The sequence below is a fragment of the Leptosomus discolor genome, chromosome 1 (genome assembly GCF_034619465.1).
Source record: "Leptosomus discolor isolate bLepDis1 chromosome 1, bLepDis1.hap2, whole genome shotgun sequence".
NCBI classification, from domain to species: Eukaryota; Metazoa; Chordata; class Aves; order Leptosomiformes; family Leptosomidae; genus Leptosomus; species Leptosomus discolor.
The window spans coordinates 218,719,274-218,743,059 of NC_141391.1; the positions used below are offsets into that span (position 1 = coordinate 218,719,274).

Sequence of the window (23,786 nt, forward strand, 5' to 3'; positions counted from 1 at the left end):
AGAAAAATGGGGAAACCCGTTGTGTACCACAAGGAGACCTAATTTTAAGTGAGAACTCTGTGTAAGGTTTCATTGTGTATATATGTATATATGTATCTGTAAGGGGGCATTGGGTTGGGTATGGTGTAGATGGTAATAGAATAAGGGGTGGATTATGTCCTAGGTTACAGTGTAAAATGTGCCCCCCCCCCCCCCCCCCAAAAAAAAAAAAAGTATTCTATGACCATCTTCAGGAGCTGTTGAGACCAGGTGGGGCGGTGCTCCCTGCCTCCCCCCTCTGGACTATCTCCTGTTACTGGGCACAACAATGCCTTATCGCCTGACCCATCGGTAACTCGCTCCTGGGCTATCTCCTGTTAATGGCCCATCAAGGAACTGCCTCACGACTCCCCATCCCATTGTGAGATGCTCCGCCCGGGGAGGGGGGGGGAAGGAGCCAAGCAGTCCATGCCAAATAAAAACGGAGATTTTGAACACCCTAGCAGCCTTTCTTCCACTGGATTCCCAGAGGAGCTTTTCCCCCCACCTGAGTTCCAGAGGACGAGAGCTACCTGCCGACCACTGGACCTTCGGAGGAAGACCAGACCCTTTTACCTGATCGCTGCTTCCACAGAACTACACCCATCGCTTCAGGAGGACTGCAGCCAGCATCTTATCGGACTGCTACTGCCACCCTAACAGGGTGTCAGGTTGTATTCCTGACTCTGTCGGTGTAAACCAGGGGGGTGTTTTTTTTTTCCTGCCTTGTGTTTTTTATATATATATATATATATATATATTAGTAAAGAACTGTTATTCCTATTCCTCATATCTTTGCCTGAAGGCCCATTAATTTCAAAATTATAATAATTTGGAGGGAAGGGGGTTGCACTTTCCATTTCAAGGGAGGCTCCTGCCTTCCTCCACAGACACCTGTCTTTCAAACCAAGACACCTGTGCTGGGACACAGGGTTGTTCTTTCCCAGATGCAAGACTCAACACTTGCCCTTGTTGTAGTTGATGAAATGTCTCCCCGCCCGGCTCTCCAGCCTGCCCAGGTCTCTCTGAATGGCAGCACAGCCTGCTGGGGTGTCAGCCACCCCTCCCAGTTGTGTGTCACCAGTAAACTTGCTGACAGGGCACTCTGTTCCCTCGTCCAGGTCACTGATAAATATATTGAATAGTGCTGGTCCCAGTAACGACCCCTGGGGGACTCCTCTAGCTACAGGCCTACGTTTACTGCTTAATCCTACGGTGGTCAAGCTATAGTCAGGAAACATTGGTGCATCTCACAGCATCACACTGGCTGGTCTGGGCAGATGCGAGGGGCTCAGGAGGGGCTGGGACATCCCCTGGGAATCAGGGGTGGAAGCTGCTGGAAGCCCACGGTCTGCAGGACGGGGGTCCCGGGAGGTGCTTCGGAGGGGAGGGAGAAGGAGGAGGAGGAGGAGAACCCCCGGAGCTGGCCCTCCAGCCACCCGCACCACTGGCCGGAGCTCTTGGAAGGAAAGAGGGTCCCCTCGACGCTGAGCCCAGGTCCTGGCCAAGCCCAGCCCGGGTCCCCTCCCTGCTGAGCCCAGGCCCCTCCAGCCACTCGCTCCCCCACAGTGGGATGGCGGGGGGAGGATCAGGACAAAAGCGAGAAACACAAGGAACCCTTGGGCAGAGACAAAGCCATTTTAATCAGTGAAGGGAAACGAAGCCCCAAGAGGCGCCCGAGCGGTCGGTGCCAGCAGCCGAGCCGGGCGATGGCCAGGCAGGGCCGTGATTTGGGCTGCCTCGGACAAGCCCCCCCCGTCTGAGCGGGCAGCGCCATCCCAGGGGGGCTACAGCATCCCCTCGGCCACCTGGGGTCAGCCGTGCCCCCCAGCCTCCTGCCCACCCCAGCCTGCTGGTGGGGGGCATGGGGGAGGCAGCAGGACCCACAGGTGCTGTAGCTGCCCTGGGTTCAGATACCGCATCTCCTGGGATTTTGCTCCTGCCGGCTCTCGGGGCTCTACTTCCCCGAGGGTTTTGCCCCAGCGGGGTACGGGGCTGGTGGCATGTGGCCCCCCCGCACTGCCTAGGGTCACCCCACCGCCCCCGCGTTTTCTCCCCAGGTTTGGCTGCGTCCTTCCCTGCCGGACTGGGGGAGAGACAGGGCTGGGGATGCTCCTGCCACTGCCTGGACCTGGCTGAGCCTCAGGGCCCTGCTGGGACCCCGTGAGCAGTGCCGAGTGGCGGCGCAGGGCTGGGGGCTTTGGGATCCCCCCGGCCGGATTCCTGCCCTCAGCCAGGGGCGATGCTGCTCGCCCACTCGCACTCTCCCCACTACAGCAATTCCTCCTGCCGGCACCTGCGCCAGCCCCAGGACCCTCCGGGTCCCCTGCATCCCGTCCTGACTGCCCCAGCGCCTCTGGCTCTCGACCCTCTGCCCCCCCGTCACCCGTGGGTGCCCCCCGTGTTCCGCCCCAGAGGTCTGGGTGGGGAGGGGAGCGAATAAGATGGAAGCATAGGCCCCCTGCACCCCTCTGCCGCCAGCAGCCCCCTGGGACCTCTCAGCATCCCTGTTGGGACCCTCTCAGCAGGCAGGACCCTGGCTCCAGTCAGGACCATGCAAGGGGCAGTCAGGACAGCCGAGCCTCCCCCCCCCCCCCCCCCCCCCCATTGGCTCCCCTTTCAGGGGGCACATGCCAGGGCTGCCCCACCTCTCTCCCTGCTCTGCTGCATAGCCCTGGGGAGCAGGGCAGACACCAGTCCCCCGAACCATTACAGCCCCTGTCTGGGCAGCCCAGGCCAGGGGGCAGCCCCCCTGCCTTGCAGCTCGGGGGACAGCCCACCCACCCGGGAGGGGACACCGCGGCCCTCGCCTGCCCCATGACATGGGGTCTGCCGGGGCGGGCAGGGGGAGGCTGCAGAGTCAAGGTGGGCGCAGGCAGGGCTGGGGTGGCTGCGCTCAGGAGCACTGAGCCTTGTGCTGGAAATAGGCCTCGAAGCGGCTCTGTGCATAGTCCTGGGGTGGGAGAGGGGAGTCAGGGACCGCCTGTGCCCTCCCCCCCACCCCCCCACCCCGGTCAGAGGACGGGTGACGTGCAAGGGATCCCCAGGACAAGCCCTGCACGAGGCAGGGCCCAATCCACGGTCACCCCCCCAGCACCCACGGGCAGTGCTCACCAGGTACCCGAACTTGATGGTGGAGATCTTTGCCTGCAGGATGGACCACAGGCCCCAGAAGAAGTGAGAGGCCAAAGCGAACCTGGCAGAGAGCGGATGTCAGCCCCACTGGGCCGCCCCCCCATCCTCGGCCCCACCCCAGGCAGAAGAGAGCGGGATAAGGAGCGTTTTTGGGGGATGACGCCCTCTCTGTGCAGCAGGGACCAGGGCACGTGGCCCCGCGGCCATGGGAACCTCTCTCTGCCCCAGCATGCCCCTCACCGGTTGATCTCCATGAGCATCTCCTCCTCGATGCGGACCTGCTCCTCGTGCGTGGTGTCCCCGCGCCGCCCGGAGTCCTCCGAGAGGTAGTGCCGGATGAAATGCAGCTGGGAGAGGGACAGAGCGGGCTGGGACGCTGCTGGCGGCACCGTGCTGGCACTGCCGTGGCTGGCACGCCCCTGACAGCCCCCACCAGCCCCCCGCCGCCTCGCTGGGAGCACCCCCAGCCCTACCTGCTGCTGCCGGCTGGGGTAGTTCTCTGGGGAAGCCTTGAAGAAGGGCCAGGAGTCGTGGGTGTAGTTGTAAACCCACTCGCAGAAGTGGTTGCCGATGTCGAAGCCCCTGGGGAGAGGGGAGGGTGAGCAGAGCCCCAGCCTCTCGCAAACGGCAGCCCGGACACCCCCCCCCCCAGCCCCCAGACCCACCGGTAGTTGTAGCTGCTGTACTCGAAGTCGATGAGCATCAGCTTGTCAGAGGAGGAAGCCTCATGCCCGGCCAGCAGCAGGATGTTCCCTGCGCAGAGATGGGGCTGGATCGGGGGGAGCCCGGGCAGGACCCCGGCAGGGGCGGGGGTCTGAGTCTGGGCCTGGGGCTGGGCAGGCCGGGAAGAGAGACCGGCCGCGGGCGCAGCCCCCAGTGGGGGGAAGCAGCCGCCCGCCCGCTGCGCTCACCCTCCTGGACGTCGTTGTGGCAGAAGACCACTGGCGAGGGGGTGGACTCCAGCAGCTGCCTGCGGGCCAGGGGAGAGGTGCCTCAGCAGGGGCAGGACCCGCCAGCCCTTGCCCAGGGATGCGGGGGGCCACCGCGAGGAACCTGGCGGGAACCAGGGGACACATGGACCCCTCCAGGAACTGTCCCGCAGGCCCTCAGCCCGAGGACACGGGACAGAAAACACGGCCGGCTTCACCTGAGGCTCTTCATCTCTTCCTGCAGTTTATAAGCCTTGAGGTGCTTGAACTTCTCCATCTGCCCGTCCTCGGGGAAGGTGAGCTCCGAAATCTGCTTCAGATACCTGCAGCACAGGAGACAGCACTGCAGCAGGACGGACGCCCCTCTGCCCACCCCCAAAATCCCCTCTCTCCTCAGCCCAGTGCCACTGAGGAGCTGCTCTGCACCCTGTTCCCATGGGCCTCGCCAGCAGCCGGCCAGAAAACCTCCCCATGCTCCGGGACCTGCCGGATTTTGGGGGCTGAAGTGACATGGGAGCCCACTGCCGGCCCTCACCGCTCCATGGTGCCGAAGAGCCACTTGGGCTCCTTGTTGAAGGGCATCACCATGCCGTGGAACCGGGACATCTTCACCGCGATCTCCTTGGAGATGTCGGGGTCCCGCAGGTCCTCGGTCCGCAGGCGCCGGCTCTGCGGGGGGAAGACAGCAGTGACGTGAGCTCAGCACGAGGAGCGTCTCTTCCTGCGGTGGGCGGCCGGAGCCGGGGCGAGGGGTGTCCCCCCCGAGTCGGGGCGTGGGGGAGAGCCCGTCCCGTACCGGGATGTACTGCTCCAGCCGCCCCTGGGGGAAGACACCATAGAGCCGTGGGCCCAGCGCCCGCTCGGCCAAGATGGCGAACATCACGCTCTCCAGCACCAGCGAGTCGACGCCCTGTGGGCACCAGCAGTGAGACCCCGGCGGCCCCACTGGAGGAGACAGGGGGCGGCTGCCGGGCACCGGCCAGGAGGAAGATGATGCTGGCGATGCTCCGAGCCCCGCAGCCGCCCAGGGGTCCCGGGGTGGGGCCAATGCCGCCGGCGCTCACCTGCAGGATGGCGCCGTAGACGCGGAGCAGGACCTGCCGGGGCTCGTCGCCCACACTGAGGATGTGCTCCGGCAGCGTGCACTTGAACAGCAGGTTGCTGAGCCCCCCGCTGCGGGCACGGGCTGGTCAGGGGGTGCCACCGCTGGGGGGGGCGGTGACTGGGGCACCCGGGGTGAGGACGCGATGGGGAGAGGGTCAGGGGCGCCTGGGTGGTGGGAGCAGGGGTAGGACTGGGGCAGCGGGGTGGGGGGACAAGACTGGGGCACGTGGCAGGAGACAGGGCCATGAGTTGGGGGGGGGGCAACTGGGGGAGACTGGGAGGGGGGGCAACTGGGGGAGACTGGGAGGGGGACTGGGCTACTGGTCAGGAGGGCAATAGGGGCACTGGGAGGGGAACTGGGACACTGGTCAGGGGGGCAACTGGGGCACTGGGAGGGGGACTGGGACACTGGTCAGGGGGGTGACTGAGGGACACTGAGGAGGGGAACTGGGATACTAGTCAGGGGGGCAACTGGGGGAGACTGGGAGGAGGACTGGGCTACTGGTCCGGGAGGCAAACAGGGGCACTGGGAAGGGGACAATGTCACCGGTCGGGGCAGGCAACTGGGGGACCGGGCTATCGGCCAGGTGGGCCACAAGGACACCGTGGGAGGAGGACCAGGACCTCTCCCCCCGCACCCCCGCCCCTGGTTGCGGCCCCTACCTGACGGGCCCGATCCCGAACTCGTCGGGCCCGATGAGCTTCCAGGAACCGGCGAGGAACTCCCGGCACCAGGCGTAGGCCTGCAGGCGCGTACCGGCGGGCACAGCCCCGCTCCCGACCCCGTTCTCCCCGTCCGCCGCCATGGCCGCCCCGCCCCGCTGGGCCACCCCGGGCGGTGGGGGCGGCCCAGCGGGGCGGGGCCTCGCCTGAGCCAATCGGCAAGGCAAGCGGCCCAACGGGGCGGGCTCGGGGCGTGGCCTGAGCCAATCGGCCCATGGCAGGTCGCAGCCTGAGCCAATCGGAGAAAGCCGCGCCCGGTGATGACGTCGCGACGCGCGGGCTCGAGGGGCGGGGCGGCGATGCGGCGGAACGTGGAGGTGAAGGCGCGGCTGCGGGAGGCGGCGGCGGTGCGGGGCGAGGCGGAGCGGCTGCGGGGAGCGGGCCGGGCCGCGGGGCAAGGGCAGGCCGACACGTTCTTCCGCGTCCCCAGGGGCCGCCTCAAGCTGCGACGGACCGCGGTGAGGGCGGGGCGGGGCGGGGGCGCGGGGGGCAGGTGGGGGGGCGCGGGCGTTGGGGGGGGCCTGGCCTGGCTGACCCCGACCCTGCGTGACTGTGAACCCTGAGCCTGACCCTGTTCCTGAGCCTGACTCTGATCCTGTCTGACCGTGAACCCTGACCCTGAGCCTGACCCTGACCAACCCTGACCCTGACCAGTGCTGACCCTGCCTTGTCTGCCTGACCCTGACCCTAACCCCGATCCTGCCCCTGCCCCTACCTGCCCCATCCTGCCTGCCCCCCACCTCTTCTGCCTGACCCTGACCCGCCGCCTTCCCAGGGTGGGCGGGCAGAGCTGATCTTCTACGACCGACCCAACGCCACCGGCCCCAAGCTCTCCCGCTTCACCGTCACCCCCACAGATGACCCTGACGGCCTGGAGGTGAGCACTGGGGGGCGGGGGGGATCCCCCTGGCACCAGGGGTGCTGGCTGCTCCCCGTTGCAGGGCTCGTGGGGCACCCGTGGCCCAGCCGGGGCCCCGTGCCCTCGGCTCTGCTGCCCGGTGCCGCCACTGCCCCTTCCCGGGGTGGCTCTGGCAGTGGGCAGCTCCTCTCCCGGCACACAGGCGGTGCTGGGGCAGGCGCTGGGGGTGCTGGGCGTGGTGAGGAAGGAGCGTCTCCTCTACCTCGTGGGACAGACCCGGGTGCACCTGGACAGTGTGGAGGGGCTGGGGGACTTCCTGGAGCTGGAGGTGAGCGGGGCATGGCTGGGGGGTGTGGGTGCTGGTCCCCAGGGTGCCCCAGGGCTCACTGTCCCCCCCCCGCCCCCCGGGGCCCGCAGGTGGTGCTGAGCGAGGAGCAGAGCGTGGAGGACGGCGAGCGCGTGGCCCGGCAGCTGATGAAGGAGCTGGGGGTCGAGGAGGAGGACCTGATCTCCGGGGCCTACCTGGACCTTCTCCTGGCCAAGGGGGAGTCGGGCTCGTGAGGGCTCGCTGGTGTCACCTGCAGCCACCCCTCACCCAGGCTGTGACAGCAGCAAGGGACGTGGCCCCCCCGTGCCTCCCCCCTGCCCTTTGCTGTGCAATAAAAGCTCGGGATGGATGGATGGTGTCTGGGACTGGCTGCTCTGGTGGGCGCTGTGGCCTCAGTGCCTGGGTCAGGGCACCCACGGTCACCCCTTGCTACCCCCTGCCTGTGCCCTCAGAGCATGTGGGGAAAGGGCACCGGGGTTGGGGGGCTGGCTGGGCTGCGAGGGGAGGGCGAGGGCTGAGCCGGGATTATTTCTGTCCCTTCTCCCTGCGGCACCAGCCGGGGCCATAGGCTGTGCCGGGAGCAGAGCCCAGTGGTGCCACGGGCAGGGTTGGAGGGGGGGGAGGGGGGGGGAGCTGGGGGCTGCTGTGGCAGCAGATGGGTCAGCGGGGGCTGGGGGGGGCTGGAGGCATCTGTGCCATCTGCCAGCTGCGGGTCCCCTAAGCCGCTGCCTGATCCTGCCTGGGGGGGGGGGGTGGGGGGCTGGGGTCACCCGTGGGGCTGTGGTGGGGGCTGCTTGGGGGGGTGCAGCCCCTCTTGCACCCCCTTTTGCACCGCATGGGGCTGGGCAGGGGGACCCACCACTGCACAGGGACCCGGGGGGGGGGCACGGAGGGGGGGGGGGGAATCTGCCCACACTGGGGTGGGCCACAGCCGGTGGAGGCCTTGGCAGAGAGGGTGGGTGGTGGCTGCCCAGTGTCCCGCTGGCTGGGCTCGGTGAGCCGGGGGGTCCTGGGGGTGCAGGGGCCTCCCGGCAGAGACCACGGAACCCATTCCCCACTGCCTTTGGACCCCCGCAGCACAGTGATGCCCCCATGGCCCCTTGCTGCCCCTCCGACCCCCAACACCTCCAGCGCCTCCTGGCAGCTCCTGTGTCCCCCCACCCCGCGTCCTGTCGCCCACTGCATGACCCCCCCCCCAAAACACACTGACCCACCATCCCCTTCAGCCTCCTGTGCCCCCCCCATCTTCCCTGCCCCCCCCCCCACTTTCCAGCCCCCCAGTGCAGACTGTCCCCTCTCCCTGCATCCTGCTGCTCCCCACTGCAAGGACCTCCCCCTCCCCAGTCCTGCAAAGCCCCATGCGGCTTCCAGGCCCCCCTCACCCCCTCCCGACCCCCCCATTTCACCCTGTCTCCTCCACGCACAGATGCCCCCAAAACCCTCCTGAGCACCCATCGCACCTCTCGCCCCAGTGCACGGACACCCCCTGCACCTCCGGGACCCCCCCACTGCACCATGGACCCCCAGTGCTCCCCACCCCCCAGTGCTCTCCCTCCCAATACAGCCCCCCCCCTCCCGTCCGCGGCCTCGCTGAACTCCACCATCTCACCCCCCCCCCGCATTGCTCGCCACTCCCAAAGCAGGAACCTCCGTCACCTCCGGGACGCCCCCAGCCCCTCACGGCCCCCCCCAGCCCCGCACGGCCCCCCCGTCCCGTCAGCACCGGGGCCCGGACAGCTCCCGCCGCGCCGCCCCGCCCCGGGGCCGCCTCTGCCCGCCCGGCCCGGCCCGGCCCCGCCCCCGCCTCCCTATACGGCTCCTGCACCGCCCCATACAGCCCCTGGCCCTCCTCATACACCCCCCGCCCCTCCTTGTACAGCCCCTGCACTTCCTTACAGCCCCCCTGCCGCCTCTTACATCTCCCCGTACACCCCTACCTCTCCTTATACAGCCCCTTTCCCTCACTGTACAGCCACCTGCCCCTCCCTATATAGCCCCCTGCCTCTAAAGCCCCCCCCCCCCCCCGCATCCCCTCCCCAGCCCCCTCAGCCCTCCCCTATACGTCCCCCTACACCTCCCTATAGGGTTCCCCCCGAGCCCCCCGCGCAGCCCTGCCCTCTCCCGGCACAGTTACACCCATGTGCCTCCCAGTCCCTCTTCCCCCCGTATACAGCCCCTGTGCAGCCCCCCCAGCCCCTATACATCTCCTGCTCCCCTCCATAAGCAACCTCCAGCACCTTCCTGCTCCCTCTCTATACAGCCCCCTCTGCCCTGCGCTCCCCTACCTATACAGCCCCTCACCACAGCCCCTTTCCCTCCCTAGAGGCCACGGCCTCCATCAGCCCATTCCCCCCCCTAGACACCACCACCCCCCGCCTATACCGCCACACAATCCCCTCCCTATACCCCCCCCTCCGCCAGCCCCCGCCCCTCCCGGCTCCTCCCTCGCTATAAGCCCCCCCGGGGCGGCGCTGGGCCCCATCCCCCGCCAGCCCCGACGCCCCCCCCCTCCCCTGCTCCCCCCCGCCATAGCGCGGCTCCCCGCCCCCGCGCCCCGCCCGGCCGCGCTCCCCGCGCAGCTCCGCAGTCCGGCGCAGCCCCGGCCGGGAGAAGATGGCGGATCGCGCCGAGATGTTCTCGCTCTCCACCTTCCACTCGCTCTCCCCGCCCGGTTGCAGGTGAGACCGGGGCCCGGCGAGCCCGTGGGGAGGGGGCCGGGGGGAGGGGGGGTTTGCGGGGCGCTGCGGGGCGGGGGCTGCCCTTCCCCCCGCTGTACCGCCCTTGGGGCAGCGGCGGTGGGTACCGGGGCCCGGTGCGGTGGGGGGGGATGGGGCATGGCAGGCCCGGGCCCACACCACCCCCCCCACCCCGTTCACCTTGGGATGCCGCCGGGCCCTGGGATTAACGACGCACCAGCAGCATCCATCCATCCATCCATCAGCCGTCCATCCCCCCCGCCGAGCCCCCCGCTCACGGACGGTCGGAGCCCCCCGCCCCGGGGCTCGGCCGCCCCCCCTCCCTTCCCCCCCCCCCGGCTCGGCTGTGCCCGGTGCCGCCGCATCCCGCCGCCGCGGGGGGAGCCGCCGCCGCCGCCGCCTCTTTGTCTCTCCCGAGGCACCGCAGCGGCCCCGGACGCGGCCGGGGATGGACGGTGGGTGCTGGGGGGGGGTGCTGGGTGCTGGCACCGGGGATGGCCCCCGCGGGGGGAAGGGGGGTGGCGCGGCACCGACACCCCCCCCACCCACCCCCGGCTCCTACCGAGCTGCCGCCGCCGAGGTCAAACGCGGGCAAAGGGTCGGTGGGTGCCGAAAGCCGCGACCCCCCGCCCCGCTGGTACCGACGGTGGGTCACCTTACTGCGGGGGTGTCGTGTGTGTGTCCCCCTCTTCCCCTGCCCCGCACCTCGCCTGACCTTGGCCGGACCCGCAGGGTTGGGGTTTCCCGGTCGAGCGGTGGGGTGCGGGGCTGGGCAGGGGGTGGGTGCGGGATGGGCTGGGTGGGTGCGGGGCTCTGGGGGTCCTGGCGGTGGGATGGGGAAGGGTGGGAGATGGCGTCGGGCTGCATATGGGGAGTCCTAGGGGGTGCGGAGCGAGGGAGCTGGGGGGTCTGGTGGGGATGTGGGATGTGCCCTTGGCTGGTTCTGGCCTGCGCTGGGTTGGTCTCATGGCTGTCCCCTTCCCCCGGTGTCCCCTTCCCCAGCCACTCTGCACAGCCAGACCCCGGGGCGTCCCCGCTGGCAGTGGCTCAGGGTGAGGAGGACATGGCCTCTGCTGTGGCTGCTTGACTCCTTCCTGCCCCTCACTCAGGCCCCGGGATCTCGGCTGCATCCCCCTTCGTTCAGCCCCCCGGGCCCTGCGCTTCGCTGCAGATGGGGCCTGGGCCAGGGACGTGTCCCAGGCGAGGCCAGAGCCCCCCGGGGTCCCCCCGGCCTGACGCAGACCCCCTCCTCTTCCCACACCCAGGGAGTTCCGTCCCCCTGGGGCTGAACTCGCCTCCCCCTGCCCTTGAGCTCTGCCAGGGAGGGTCGGCGGTAGCCGGGCCCCTTTGCTGGCCATGTCTGCACCCACCCACGGACCCCACATCACCCCTCCAGTGGGAGCACTGGGTCTCTGTGGTCGGTGGCCCCCAGCCTGGGCAGCACGGAGCCCCTTTGTGGGTGCCAAAGGGCTGGAGCTGTCACCGTGTCCCCCAGCTGGAGGCGAGGAGGCAGCCTTGGGGCGGTGGGTTTGGCCTGTGCCCGTTCATCCGGGCCCTGCAAGGGCCAAATCTGGTTTGTGCCCTTTCCCTGGAGGCCCCTGAGGAGGTCACGTCCATCCCGGGGCTCAGTGGGGCTGGTGGGGTGGGCTCCCCTCTGATGGGAGGGGAAGGAGAAGCCGGTGAAGGCGATGGTGGGGAGGGATCGGCGTGGTGCATCGGCATGGCTCTTGCCTCCCGGTCGGGGGCTCCAGCCCCGGTGGGGGTGGTCACAGGTCAGGCCATGAGACCCCCAGGTCACAGGTTTAGGGTGGGGGACGCTGTCCGTGTCAGACCCCCAGGGAGGTCAGAACCCACCTCCCTGCGGCCTCTTCCCTGCCCCGGGGGGCTGGTGGGCACGGAGAGGAGTTGGGGGGCTGGAAGCATGTCTGCCACCCCGGTCCCTGGCCCGTCCCTGCGGGAGAAGCCATTGCAGGAGAACCGTTGCCAGGGCGAACTGTCCAGGGAGCTGGTCTGAAAATAATGAGGAAATTCAATCTTCCCGTGGCCTTGCTCAGTCGTCGCTCCCTCCTCGGGAAGCCTGGCCCCCGTTGGCTCCCGTCCAAACACCGGTGTGCGCCCCGGTGTGCACCCTGCTCCCTGTCCCTGCGCCCCAGGGGTGGGTGATGGTGGGCACCCTTTGGGGACTGGCTCCTGGCCCTCACCCGGTGCTGCCCCAGTCCCCCCGCTTCCCTCCTCCAGCCTGAACCAGCTCAGGACGTGCCAAAGCAGAGGTGGCGAGGCTGGCGTGGGGTGCTGGGTCCCTGCGTGTCCCATGGTGGGGTGTCCCGCTGCTTCCTGCGCTTCCCAACCCCCCCTTCTCCATGTGCAGGGCTGGGGCAAGCTGCCCCCTCCCCAAACTGCTGCCTCGGCTCCATTTCAGCTCCAGACCTTCACTTGGGTCCCAACCCGCACCCCTGCCCCGGCTGGCTGCGGTGTCCTGTGCAGCCATCGCCGGGACAGACACTGTCCTTCCCGCCTTGCTGCTTGTCACCATCGTGTCCGAAGCACCCGTGGCGATGGTGCTGCCTCTTCCCTGGCTGCAGTGGGGCCGGGGTCCCCAAGGGTCCCCTCGGGGAGTCTGAGGGGCCAGGTTGGCTCTCGCTGGTGGCCCCATCCTGCCGTGGTGGCCGCATCTCACCATGGCAGCCCCATCCTGCTGTGCCCGCGCCGGCTCAGGAGCGCCGTGACCTAGAAATTTCAGCCATGGTTCGTCGCGGCAGTCGCTCCCCGCTGAGGGGGGAATGGCCTCACCGGGCAACCAGAGCCCGCCCGCGGGTGGGCAGGAGCCCCAGCCGTGCTGTGCCGTGCCACGCCGCTGTGGCATGCGTGTCCCCTCAGCCGGGACAAGGGCTGGTGGAGGATTTGGTCCCCTGGGCGAGGAAGCTCCAGGGGTGCAGGACCTGCAGGACCCTGGCACATCTCCACCCCAGGAGGACTCGGGGCCACTCAGCTGCCTGCCCCCGAGTGGCCGAGGGACCCCTGAGGCCCCTGCTCACCCCCGGGGAGCGCAGTGGGCTCCAGCAGCAGGAGGGTTCTGCCCCGCGCCCCACTGCCTGCGGGGGAGCAGCCACCGATGTCCCCTGGGGCTGGGGGCCGGGCTCTGCTCCCCACCACCCTGGGGGCTCTGCTCCCTGCTGCCCCCGGGGCTCCCCCACCCCTGGCCGGGGTCCAGCCCAGCCCCGTGCCCCGCCACAGGCCGAGGCCGCGGTCCCACCGCCGGCTCTGATGCTTTTGCCACAAATCTGTGAATATTTGATGCGGTCTCAATGGCCTACTTCTGGGAATTATGTGATTAGGGGGGATCTTTCTCCCTGTGAAACGGGAGTAACCGCTCGGGCTCCGTGTCGGGGCAAGGGGCTGGAAAAGGGGGGTTCGGGGCAGAGCCGGGGAGGCGGCTCAGGAGGCAGCCGTGGGTCTGGGGGCTGTGACCCCCTGACTGCACGGGGAGTCTGCTCCCGCTGCCAGCCGGGTCCTGGGACCGAGACCCCAGACCCATTCCCCGATGGAAGAGCCCCACCTGCCTCGGCCTCCACCCTTGTTCTGCCGGGCTGCCCTGGGTGTCCCCGCACCCTGTGGGGGTGGGCAGAGGGTCCCCACCGGCACCCACACCTCCCACCCAACAGAGCCGCCAGAAACGTTTGGTTTCCGTTTTCCGACACCAAATCCTGCCAAGAGTTGTCATCTTTTTTCCTTTTTTTTTTTTTTTTTCTCCTTTCTTTTTTACTCCTTTCCCTGCAGAAACTGCTGGTTTCCATGACACCCCCGTTCCTGACGGGAACGGCTCAGCTCCTTCTCTGACTGCCCTTACCTCGGGCAGGGGCAGCCCTGGGGTGTCGGGGCGTCGATCGGGGTGTTGGGACAGCCCGGGCGGTGCTTCGGGACGGCGCATGGTTCTGCTTCAGTTTGAACCTAAAGGGACTCCCCAAGGCCCAGGGAGCAGCCCCGCAGCGCCGGTCACCCCGAAGCCTCCGCTCTGGCACGTGCCTTGGGTTTGGCTCAAAGGGTTTTGTCGGGCTGGGAATCTGGGAGACGAGCCGCCCGCCGTGGTGGTGGCCCCGGCACCTCTGCCCAGCCGGGGGCAACCTGTGGCTGCGCGGCCCTGAGCCACCGCGCTGGGCTCCCACCACCCCGGCATGAGGCCCGTGGTGAATCCGAGCAGTTCGTGGTGAGCCAGATGGGAGGGAGCACCGCGGCCGCCCCGTGCACCATGTTGGCCATCACCCTCCCTGTCGCCTCCGGCCTCGCCTGGCTCCCAGCACAGGGCTGACCCCCAGGCTGCGGCTCGGGGTCCCACTGCGCTGCCTGGCCAGAGGGTGCCGTGTCAGCTTGGCTGGTGCTCCCGTGCCGGCACCCTGGGGTGATGGTGGTACAATGCCAGCGCGGGCCTGCGGTGCCACTCGGCTCTTCGGGCCCTCGTGGTGCCGTCGGGGGAGCGGGAGGCGTTTCCCTGCGGTTTTTTGGTGTGTCGCCCCCGGCGTGACATCCCTGGCCCCTCCCCCCAGGCCCCCCCAGGACATCAGCCTGGAGGAGTTCGATGACGAGGACCTGTCAGAGATCACGGACGACTGCGGCATCGGGCTGAACTATGACTCGGACCACTATGAGAAGGTGCAGGAGCGGAGCGTGCCGGGTGCCCACCGGGGACACGGTGGCTGTGCAGAGCTTTGGTGGGGACACGGGCGGGGGGCATCGGCCTGGCAAAGCCCCTTCTGGCATGGAGGGTACGGGGGCGCCTGTGCCCAGGCACCATGGGGACGCGCTGCAGGGCGCAGGCAGGGTGCTGAGCCCAGGGACCCCTGGCATGGCCAGGCACCCTGGGGGCCTCCTACCACCTCTGGCTGAGCCCTGTGGGGTGGCCGTGAGGAACACGGGTGGCCCAGCAGCTGGGTGCCTGCCTGCCGCTGCGCTCCCGTGGCTCCGGTGGCTCCCACTTACTCAGCTCTTCCCCTGCTCTGCACCAGGGGGGACGGTGCTGGGAAAGGGGCAGGGGCCCGGGCAGGATGAAGCGCTGGGTGTTGGGACCGGGACAGGCAGGGCACTGGGGGGCTCCCTGGTCCCCGGCACAGGGCACTTTCCTCTTGGAGACCCCTGTCCCATTGAGGCAAGAGCGGAGGGGAGTGGGGGCGCTGGGGAGGGTCGCACCGCAGCGGCCGTGCCGTCCCGGGGAGCGGGGCTGTGGTCGCTAACGCGGTGCCGCATCCCCAGGACTGCCTGGTGCTGGAGCGCGGCGAGCAGCCGCACCCCGTCTGCACCTTCCAGGACGACTTCCAGGAGTTCGAGATGATTGACGACAATGAGGAGGAGGACGAAGAGGAAGAGGAGGAGGAGGGCAACGAGCTGGAAGCTCCACCGTCCCCTTCGGCCTCACCCATCCCCTCGCCCGCTCTGGAGGAGACACAAAAGCACCGGCCCACCACCCTCAACCTGACGGCCCCGGGCACCCAGGTGAGGTGCCCCCCAGGGCTGGCGGAGGAGGAGGAGGGGGGGGGCTCTGTGGGGTGCAGCATGGGAAGGGACCCTGCACCGGGGTGGAGGGCACCGGGAGCACCGGGGGTGCCAAGAACGACAAATATTACGCCAGCTCCAACTCCGCAGTGGCGGGACTGAGCTGGGGATGTGGGGATGGGGCTGTGCGGTGCTCAGGCACTGGTCTGGCGGGTCCGGGGGGGGCCATGCTCAGGTGCGGGGCTCCGGGGCGAGCGGGATGCCTGGGATGTCTCTGGGTGGCGGCGGGCGGTTGGTGGCTGTGGGTGCAGGGGGTGTCACCTGCCGGCCTCGCGCGTCACGTGTGCGCTGGTGGTCGTGCACCCCGTGTCCCTCCTTTTCCATCCCTGCAGCTGGGCTCAGGGGCTCCCCCGCGGTGGGGTGGGGGGGTCCCTGCAGGCGTGGAGCTGCAGGGGGGTCCCCGTGTCCCCGCGCGCACGCGTGTGCGGTACCGTGCCACCGCAGTGTGTGGGAAGCCGCGTGCGGTGCTGCCAGCATCCGGCTGCGTTGCCATGGTGCCAGGGGGGCTTTCGGGAATTCTCCCCTTCCCAGGAGGGCACTGCATGCTGCCGGGGCTGGGGGGGGGGCTGTTGGGGGGGCTGGGGGTCTTGGCCGGGCTGGCACAGGATGGTGACGAAGCCCCAGGGCTCTCCCCTAGCTCTGACCCGCTGCACCCCGGCGGGATGTGCCAGCAAAGCTGGATTCCACCGGCCGCCCCGGTCCAGCATCCCTCGGGGCACCCCGGCGATGGCTGGGTCTGGCCCCCGTCGTGGTTGGTGTGCCCGGGGTGCGAATCCCGGTAATCCCCGCTCTGGCTCGTTTGCACCAGCCCCGGGATGAAGCAAAACGCTGGTCCTCGGGTGCCATTCCCCACGGCGTCCCCGTCCCCCCCTCAAGCGCTCACCCCCGGGGCTGCGGCACGGCCCGTACGATGCCCAGCGCTCCCCGCCGTGCCGGGCCCCCGCCGCCCTCCCTGCCGCCACGCTCGTGCGTGCCCCGCGGCACGTGGTGCCGGCCCCGCTCGCTAAGCTCCCGCTCACCGGGATTATCGCTGCCTGCGCGTCCCGCGGGGACTAATCCGCAGCCGCCGCCATGCCGGACGGGGCAGCCGCGGCCCTGCCGGCTCCTGCCCTCACCACGGGGCCGGTGGCAACCTGGGGGGGGCAGCGGGGTCCCGTTCATGGGGCTTGGGCTCCGCTCTTGGGGAGACTGGGTGCAGCAGGGCCTCGTGCCGGGGGTCCTGTTGGGTTGGCACCAGCGCCAGCGCGTCCCCGGCGGCGTGTTGTCCCCAGGGCTGTGCGGGATGGGCAGCGTGCCGCCCCTTGGTCCCGCTCCGCAGCAGGTGCTGCCGGGCGTGCGTCTGGCTGGGCAGGGGAGCTGGGGACGAGGCGGCACTAATCCGGATAAGCCCCTGAGCACGTGGCCCCGGTGCTGCCAAGCCGGTGGGGAGCACCGAGCTGTGCCGAGGGGCGTCCCTGGGCCAGCCCCGACATGTTTGGTGCCCCTGCGCAGCCCCCGCCGGGCACCCCGGCTTCTCCCGCTTGCCGGGTCCCTAAATGCGCCTCGGACCCCCTTGGCCACCCAACACCCCTTCCCCGGGGCTCGCCCACCCACCCACCCACGCTGGCTCTGCTCTTCCCCCAGGACTCCCTGAACAACAACGGCAGCTTCCCACCGCCTGCTCACCGCACCACCTGGCAGGACGCCCTTCTCCACTCCTCCTCCTCCTCCTCTTCCTCACACACTGGTGAGCACGGGATGGGGCTGGGGTCCCAGTTCAGAGTGGGGCCGCGGGGCAGGGGCTGGCGCTGGGGTGGGCTCCAACCCGGGGGGGGGGGGGGGGGGGCAGGTCCCGCCGCCATCCCCCTTTGGTTAAAGCCTGGTGGGATTTTCGGGGGGCGGGGGGCTGATGCGGGGCTCTGCATTCCCTTGCAGGACACTCATCTCCCCATGCCTGCATCCAAGATGGACCCTGCCTGGAGAGCCCGAAGGGGCCGAGCCCCCGCGGGGCCGGGCAGGCCCCCGCCTCCCCCTTTGACTCGCAAGGCAACAGCCACGAGTCCCTGGCACATGGTAACCCATCGCCCCCGAGAGCCGGGGAAGATTATAACATGAATATCATCTCCTCTGCGCTCCAAGCACCGCACTCCCCGTCGCGCCTCTACCAGCTGCCCCCTAAACCATCTCTCTCTCCAACAGGGCCCGCGGCTCCTCCCGGCCCCCCCGCCGGCCCCGACACGGGCTCGCCACCCCAGGCCCCCGCGGCCGCCGCCAGCCGCCGTGCCCTGCCAAAGCACGAAGCGGCCGGTGGCCGGGAGAGGCCGGCGCCCGGCGAAGGGGGCGGCCTGGGGGCTGGGAGCCCGAGGTCCCCCGCAGCCCCCCACGAGCAGCCCGGCTCCCCACGGCCCCAGGAGGAGCTGGCGGCCGGGGCCGCCACTGATCGGCACGACGGGCAGGGCGCCCGGCTGACGCGTGCCTACGTGTGCCCCGTGGGGCCGGCGGAGCTGCTCAGCTCCGATGGGGAGGGCCCCCAGCCCGGCCGGGCGGCCAGCATGCGCGGGCACCCCTCGGGCTCCTCGGAGACCACCTCGCCCTCGTCGGACCCCGGCATCGAGGCCGACCTCACCAGGAGGACCACCAAGCCCTTCCTGCCCGGCGGCCGGCACAGTGAAGACCTCAGCTCGCCCGGCTCCGACTCGGACGTGGAGGGGGAGATCGAGGCAGCCTTTGCCGGCGGGCGCCTGGTCAGCAACATGATCTCCTCCATCTCGGAGACGGAGCTGGACCTGAGCAGCGACAGCAGCAGCGGCAGGTCCTCCCACCTCACCAACTCCATCGAGGAGGCCAGCTCGCCCACCTCGGAGGCTGAGCTGGAGACGGAGCTGGAGGCCCCCGGCCTGATGGGCATCAAGGACTCCCTGCTGCTGGACAAGGCCAAGGAGGAGGAGGAGGAGACCCTGGAGAGGGAGCTCCCGGAGCGCGGCGTGGTGAGGCGGGAGAGCCTGGCGGAGCTGAAGATGGAGGGCTACTACGACAGCCTGAACCCAGCGGACTCCTCCGTGCCCGCGGGCCAGACGGACATCTCCACCTCCAGCCCCCTGGACCTGAAGATTGACCCGGACCACAGCCTGGAGAGCATCCGGCGCTCCTTCTACCTGCCCGTGGGGCCCAAGCTGATGCCCGAGGCGGACGAGGAGGACAACAGCGAGTACGACTCCGACTCGGAGTCGGAGCCCGACCTGAGTGAGGACTCGGACTCGCCCTGGCTGCTCAGCAACCTCGTCAACAAGATGATCTCGGAGGGCTCCTACCCCATCAAGTGCCCGGACGAGTGCTTCCAGCAGACCCACTCGCTCTGCGACACCATCTCCCCGGCCTCCGACCTGGAGCCCGAGATCCTGAGCGAGGCGCTGGACGGGGAGCCCGGCTCGCGGGACTCCCCGGTGGGCGCAGGGGAGCCGCCCGCCCTGCCCCGCTGCCAGCGTGCCATCGAGCTGGTGGACATGGAGACGCTGCGCAGCTCCCTCCAGCGCGCCGAGGACGAGCAGGCCCTGGGTGCCGGGACGGAGCCGGTGCCGGAGCTGCCCACCGACGATCCGGGCCCTTTCCTCTTCCTGAGCAACCCCACCAACGACACCATCGCACCCGTCTTCCCGGGGCGCCCCGTCGCCCTTGACAGGCTGGGCGCCTCCGAGGTCCTGGCCACCTTCGGCTGCCGCCCTGCGCCGCCCCGTGCGTCCCCACATGTCTCCCCTGGGACGGAGCCTGCCGCCAGGGAGCACCGCACCGCCGTGGTGCCGCCGGCCACTGGCCCGGAGGACTGGGCCGTCAACAGGGACCTGGACTCGGGCGTCCTGGAAGCCGACGACATGATCGATGATGTCCGGTTAATGCCCCCGGGGCAGGGCCCCGATGCCGGCCCGCCCGCCCTGGACGTCTCCACCGCCAAGACCAACCGCGGCTTCACCATGGCCTACTCCACGGACGAGGATGAGGTGCCCTACCTGAAGGGCTCCCCCTTCCCCGAGGACCCGCTGCGGGGAAGCTTCGAGGGGGAGCTGCCCCCCGCCCCCGGGGCACTGGAGCCGCGGGCGCTGGACGAGTCCCTGGCCTACGACTCGGTGAAGTACACGCTGGTGGTGGATGAGCACACGCAGCTGGAGCTGGTGAGCCTGCGGCGCTGCACCTCGGTGCTGAGCGACGACAGCGACCTGCTCCGCGCCTGCGACCGCTGCGACCTGGAGGACGAGGCGGCCTTCGGGGACGGGCTGGTGGCCCCCGACGCCCACAGCTCCTCCGAGGACTCGTCCCCCGAGGCTGACCTGCAGTTCTCCAAGAAGTTCCTCAACGTCTTCGTCAACAGCACCTCCCGCTCCTCCAGTAAGTGCCCTGTGCCGTGCCCTGTGCCGTGCCCTGTGCCGTGCCCTGTGCCGTGCCCTGTGCCGTGCCCTGTGCCGTGCCCTGTGCCGTGCCCTGTGCCGTGCCGGGCTGCTCTGCGTGCTGTCGGCAGGTTGGCTGCCCTCCGCTGTCCTGCCCCAGCCACCCTGGCCGTGGTGTCATCCCTGTGGCCATGGTGTCATCCCTGGGTGGCACGGCATTGCATGGGAGGTGGGGCAGGGGCAGGGTGGCTGCAGGGGGACATGCAGCCGGACCCCAAGGCCGTGGGTTGTGCCTCACGGGGCCGTGAGGTTTCGTTGGGTGGCTGACCCCCAACACGACTTCACACCAACACCCCGTGGGGTCCTCAGGGCCAGGGGCTCAGGTGGGACCCCCTCCCACCCCCCCGAGGAGGAATCCGAGCCCATGGGTGATGGCCATCTGCTCCCCGCTCCCCTAGCCCCAAGGGTCCCACAGCCCCCCAGGGTGGGCAGAAGCGGGAGGTGTCCCCCATGCGGTGGGGTGAGAGCTTTTTCCCCCAGCCCCACAGCAGCCACCTCCTCCTCCTCCTCCTCCTCTGCAGGCACAGAGTCCTTCGGGCTGTTCTCCTGCATGGTGAACGGGGAGGAGCGGGAGCAAACCCACCGGGCCGTCTTCAGGTGAGCAGCAAGCCCCGCCATGGCCAGGGGCACCTCGGGGGGGTCTCACAGGACCCCCCTCTCCCACGGCTCTGGCCCTCCCTGCCTGCATCCTCCTTCTGTCTGTGTCTCCCCCTCCCCCCACCCAGGTTCATCCCCCGCCACGAGGACGAGCTGGAGCTGGACGTGGACGACCCCATCCTGGTGGAGCTGGAGGAGGATGACTACTGGTACCGGGGCTACAACATGCGGACGGGGGAGAGGGGCATCTTCCCCGCCTTCTACGCCCACGAGGTCGTCGGCCAAGCCAGGGACGCCATCGGTAGGAGGCCATGGGGTCCCCGGGGCCGTGGCAGGGGAGTGATGGGGCTGTGGGGTGCACGGGGGGCTCGGGGCGCCGTCTCCTCATCCCCTCTCCCCACGCAGGCCTGAAGAGGAACCCGTGCTGGGTGGAGCGGTTCAACGTGCAGTTCCTGGGCTCGGTGGAGGTGCCGTACCACCAAGGCAATGGCATCCTCTGCGCCGCCATGCAGAAGGTGAGCTCGAGGGAGCGGGGGGGGGGCGGTGGCGGCGTGTCCCCCTCCTCCCCACGCTGGCGTGAGGCCTCACGCCAACCCCCCACCTCCCCATGTCCCCCCCAGATTGCCACCACCAGGAAGCTGACGGTGCATCTGCGCCCGCCGGCCAGCTGCGACCTGGAGATCACGCTGCAGGGCATCAAGCTCATCCTGACTGTCACTGAGTACAGCCGGGACGAGGAGGTAAGGGGCACGGACGGGAGGGGTGGGGGTGGGGGAGGGCTGGCCCCCTGTCTTGCCCCGAGCCAGACACCCACCCCTCGGACGGCTTTTCTCTTCCAGTTTGAGCGCTGCAGCCATTTCTTCCAGATGAAGAACATCTCCTTCTGCGGGTGCCACCCCCGGAACAGCTGGTGAGACCCCCTCCTCCCATGGCCCCCCAGGGCACTCCCAGGGACCCCTGCCTCCGTCCCTGCACAGGGGCACCCACACTCCTGCGGTGCCACGCCAGGTCCCCCAGCTTGGTCCCTGTCCCAGCGTGGCTGCCCCAGCCCCAGGGCCCTGGTGGGTGTCCCCTCCACAGCTGCTGGACCACCCCACAGGGCAGGAATGGGGTGTCCCCGGCCCCCCTCACCCTGCTTTCCCCCTGCAGCTACTTCGGGTTCATCACCAAGCACCCGGTGCTGAGCCGCTTCGCCTGCCACGTCTTCGTCTCCCAGGAATCCATGCGGCACGTCGCCGAGTGTGTCGGGTAAGATGGGGACGGGGACGGGGGCGTCTGTGTGGGGCATGGCAGGGCTGGGGGTGCAGGGGAGCTGGGGACAGCGTACGGGGGGGGACTGGTTGTGCCACGGCTCAGGGTGGGGGGGTCTGGGTGCAGCCGGGCTCACCATGCCAAGGCTATAGGGGTGCTGGGGGTCTGGCTGTGCTGGGGCTGGGGGTGCCAGGGGTTGTGGTGCTGGGGTCTGGGCCCCAGCGCAGCCCAGCCCTGAGCCACCCCGTTGTGCCCTTCCTTGCAGACGAGCGTTTCAGGAATATTACCAGGAGCACCTGGAGTACGCCTGCCCCACAGAGGACATTTACCTGGAGTAAGGGGGCAGTCACCGTGTCTCCTGCTTCCGCACCCGCCCCTCCAGCCCCACAGACGGCCAGAGACTCAGTCTGACCCACAACCAGCCGGCTTGGCCCCCCCCCTGCACATGCTCCAGCCCACGCCCCACGGACTCCCCACACATCCTCACCGCTTCTCGGGGGACCGGGGGCCAGGCCGCAGCCATGGACCACGGGTGGGTATTCGGGGTGCGCCCAGCACCGCCCCGGCCCTGGCCAGGGGAGGTGACACAGCTGAGCCTTGGGGCTGGGGGGAGAAGCTGCCCCCCTGCATGAGCAACGCCAGCCCGGGGGCTGCGGGAGCGGGACCAGCCGTGCCCCTGGCCGGCTGCTGGTGGAGTTGCTGGGGGTGAATGGGGTTGGGGGAGTTGGGGGGGGGGGGGGGAAGTGCTTGTGGGGGCAGTGGTGGGGGCTCAAGGGGGTGGGAATGGGGCTGGGGGGAGGCTCTGAGGGGGCTGATGGGGGCACGGGGAGGTGGGTGTGCTGGGGTGAGCAGCTCCAGCCATGAAGCCCCCGAGTTCGGGCCGTCTCCCTGCACAGCGGCAGCTCCACCCTCCCAGCCCCCCGGCGTGGAGGGGTTCCCCTCAAAGCTGCAGGCCCTCAGGCATGGCCTTGCACCCCAGTGCGGCCACCTTGCCCCTGTCCCCTCCATGGCCCCAGTGCCGCAGCCCCCCGGGGAGCACCCACAGCCCCTCCTGCCCTCGCCACCCCCCCAGTGTCCCCAGCCCCTGCCCCACTGCCCCTCTGCCATGCCCTCCCATCCTGGGGGGGCTGTGGGGCGCAGGAAGGGTGCTCAGGCCGGGGGGCTCCCCACAGGGGGTGGGGGGGGTGGGGGTCGACGCTGCCGGCCCCATGGGAGCCCCCCCGGCCTGAATGTATTTGCCCTGCGAGAGGAAAACCCGCGGCCGGGACGGCTGCCGGGGTCCGGCCCGAGCGTGGCACCGGGCCGGCGGCCGCCCCCCGCTCCTCACTGCTGTGCCTGGTGATTTCTTTTGCTTGCCGGCCCCGTATATCCGACCAGTGCTAGTTTAGTGACTATAACTCCACTCCGCTCTATGTACCGATATTTATCTCGTAACTCGACCACCACGAGGAGTCCCGAGCAACTGACACTTGTACAAACCCCGGTGCCAGGTTCTCCCCTCACTGCCTTGTCATCCACTTGGTCTTTCAATAAAATATATGCTTGGTGTGACCGCGAGGCCGGTGACCCTCTGTCGGGGCCGCGGGGGCAGCTGGGACCCCCTGCCCAGGGCTGCGGGGGCCAGGGGCAGGACAGCGAGGGTGGCTCTGTCGGGGGGGGGGGGGGGGGGGGGCGCTGGTGTGTTCTGGGAAGGCAGGCTGCAGTCAGGGGGGTAGGGGAGCACCGTGCAGGCTGCAGCTGGGGGTGGGGGGGTGGCGTGGGGGTGCATGTGCAGGAGGAGTAGGGGGAGGTGTGGGGCACGGAGGGGTGTGTGCAGGGGGAGCAGAGCACGTGGGAGGGCATTGGGGTGTTTGTGCAAGAGGGGCAGGGCGTGCATGGGGTGCACAGGCAAGAGGTGAGGGCTTGCAGCGTGCATGGCCGTGTGTGTGTGCGCGCGCAGGAGGAGCAGGGTGCCCAGCTGTGTATGCGGGAGGCAGGGGGTGTGGGGGGTGCGGGCTGGGTGCGCAGGGTGCTGCAGGGTGCACCGCCGGTGCGGCACGGCCCCTCACCTGCTCTGTGTCACCTCTTGCCGCCTGTTTCTGCTTGAGCGCCGCCCCCACACTGCGATGCCCCGAGGTTTGGGGTGCAGCTTCCCAGCGCGGGGTGGGTAGGGCGCAGCAGTCTGGGGGCAGCGACCTGTTACCC

At 69.4% G+C, this 23,786-nt stretch overlaps 3 protein-coding genes across 4 annotated transcripts; 2 read left to right on the top strand and 1 right to left on the bottom strand.

The window, feature by feature from the left end:
* Positions 1–2,883: 2,883 nt before the first annotated feature.
* On the bottom strand, positions 2,884–5,992 carry CHKB (choline kinase beta). The gene is made up of 11 exons (XM_086462667.1): positions 5,850–5,992; positions 5,147–5,255; positions 4,879–4,992; positions 4,618–4,751; positions 4,301–4,405; positions 4,065–4,123; positions 3,819–3,906; positions 3,627–3,735; positions 3,394–3,500; positions 3,133–3,214; positions 2,884–2,971 (listed from the first exon to the last, which is right to left on the bottom strand). The coding sequence occupies exons 1-11, from the start codon at positions 5,990–5,992 to the stop codon at positions 2,915–2,917; spliced, it is 1,107 nt and encodes a 368-aa protein (XP_086318793.1). The 3' UTR covers positions 2,884–2,914.
* A 216-nt stretch (positions 5,993–6,208) lies between these two features.
* On the top strand, positions 6,209–7,449 carry LOC147416420 (uncharacterized). The gene is made up of 4 exons (XM_086462679.1): positions 6,209–6,367; positions 6,685–6,786; positions 6,971–7,096; positions 7,186–7,449. The coding sequence occupies exons 1-4, from the start codon at positions 6,209–6,211 to the stop codon at positions 7,327–7,329; spliced, it is 531 nt and encodes a 176-aa protein (XP_086318805.1). The 3' UTR covers positions 7,330–7,449.
* A 2,260-nt stretch (positions 7,450–9,709) lies between these two features.
* On the top strand, positions 9,710–21,940 carry MAPK8IP2 (mitogen-activated protein kinase 8 interacting protein 2). 2 transcript variants are annotated; one of them, XM_086475389.1, is made up of 12 exons: positions 9,710–9,774; positions 14,334–14,439; positions 15,037–15,276; positions 16,960–17,062; positions 17,251–19,695; positions 20,246–20,351; positions 20,480–20,652; positions 20,757–20,866; positions 20,972–21,091; positions 21,191–21,261; positions 21,501–21,599; positions 21,868–21,940. In XM_086475389.1, exons 1-12 carry the CDS (start codon positions 9,710–9,712, stop codon positions 21,938–21,940), a joined length of 3,711 nt encoding a protein of 1,236 aa, XP_086331515.1. The 2 variants fall into 2 exon arrangements, with proteins under 2 accessions (XP_086331515.1, XP_086331520.1); XM_086475394.1 differs by having other exon boundaries at positions 20,276–20,351.
* Positions 21,941–23,786: the final 1,846 nt, after the last annotated feature.

Bases quoted from the DNA above. Each gene is read 5' to 3' on its own strand.
- LOC147416420 (XM_086462679.1), top strand. From the start codon at position 6,209: ATGCGGCGGAACGTGGAGGTGAAGGCGCGGCTGCGGGAGGCGGCGGCG. The intron at 6,368-6,684 runs GTGAGGGCGGGG...CCGCCTTCCCAG, and splicing joins TCAAGCTGCGACGGACCGCG to GGTGGGCGGGCAGAGCTGAT. The intron at 7,097-7,185 runs GTGAGCGGGGCA...CGGGGCCCGCAG, and splicing joins GGGACTTCCTGGAGCTGGAG to GTGGTGCTGAGCGAGGAGCA.
- MAPK8IP2 (XM_086475389.1), top strand. From the start codon at position 9,710: ATGGCGGATCGCGCCGAGATGTTCTCGCTCTCCACCTTCCACTCGCTC. The intron at 20,653-20,756 runs GTAGGAGGCCAT...CTCCCCACGCAG, and splicing joins CCAAGCCAGGGACGCCATCG to GCCTGAAGAGGAACCCGTGC. The intron at 21,600-21,867 runs GTAAGATGGGGA...CCTTCCTTGCAG, and splicing joins CACGTCGCCGAGTGTGTCGG to ACGAGCGTTTCAGGAATATT.
- CHKB (XM_086462667.1), bottom strand. From the start codon at position 5,992: ATGGCGGCGGACGGGGAGAACGGGGTCGGGAGCGGGGCTGTGCCCGCC. The intron at 5,256-5,849 runs GTAGGGGCCGCA...CCGTGCCCGCAG, and splicing joins TTCGGGATCGGGCCCGTCAG to CGGGGGGCTCAGCAACCTGC. The intron at 4,406-4,617 runs GTGAGGGCCGGC...CCTGTGCTGCAG, and splicing joins CTCTTCGGCACCATGGAGCG to GTATCTGAAGCAGATTTCGG.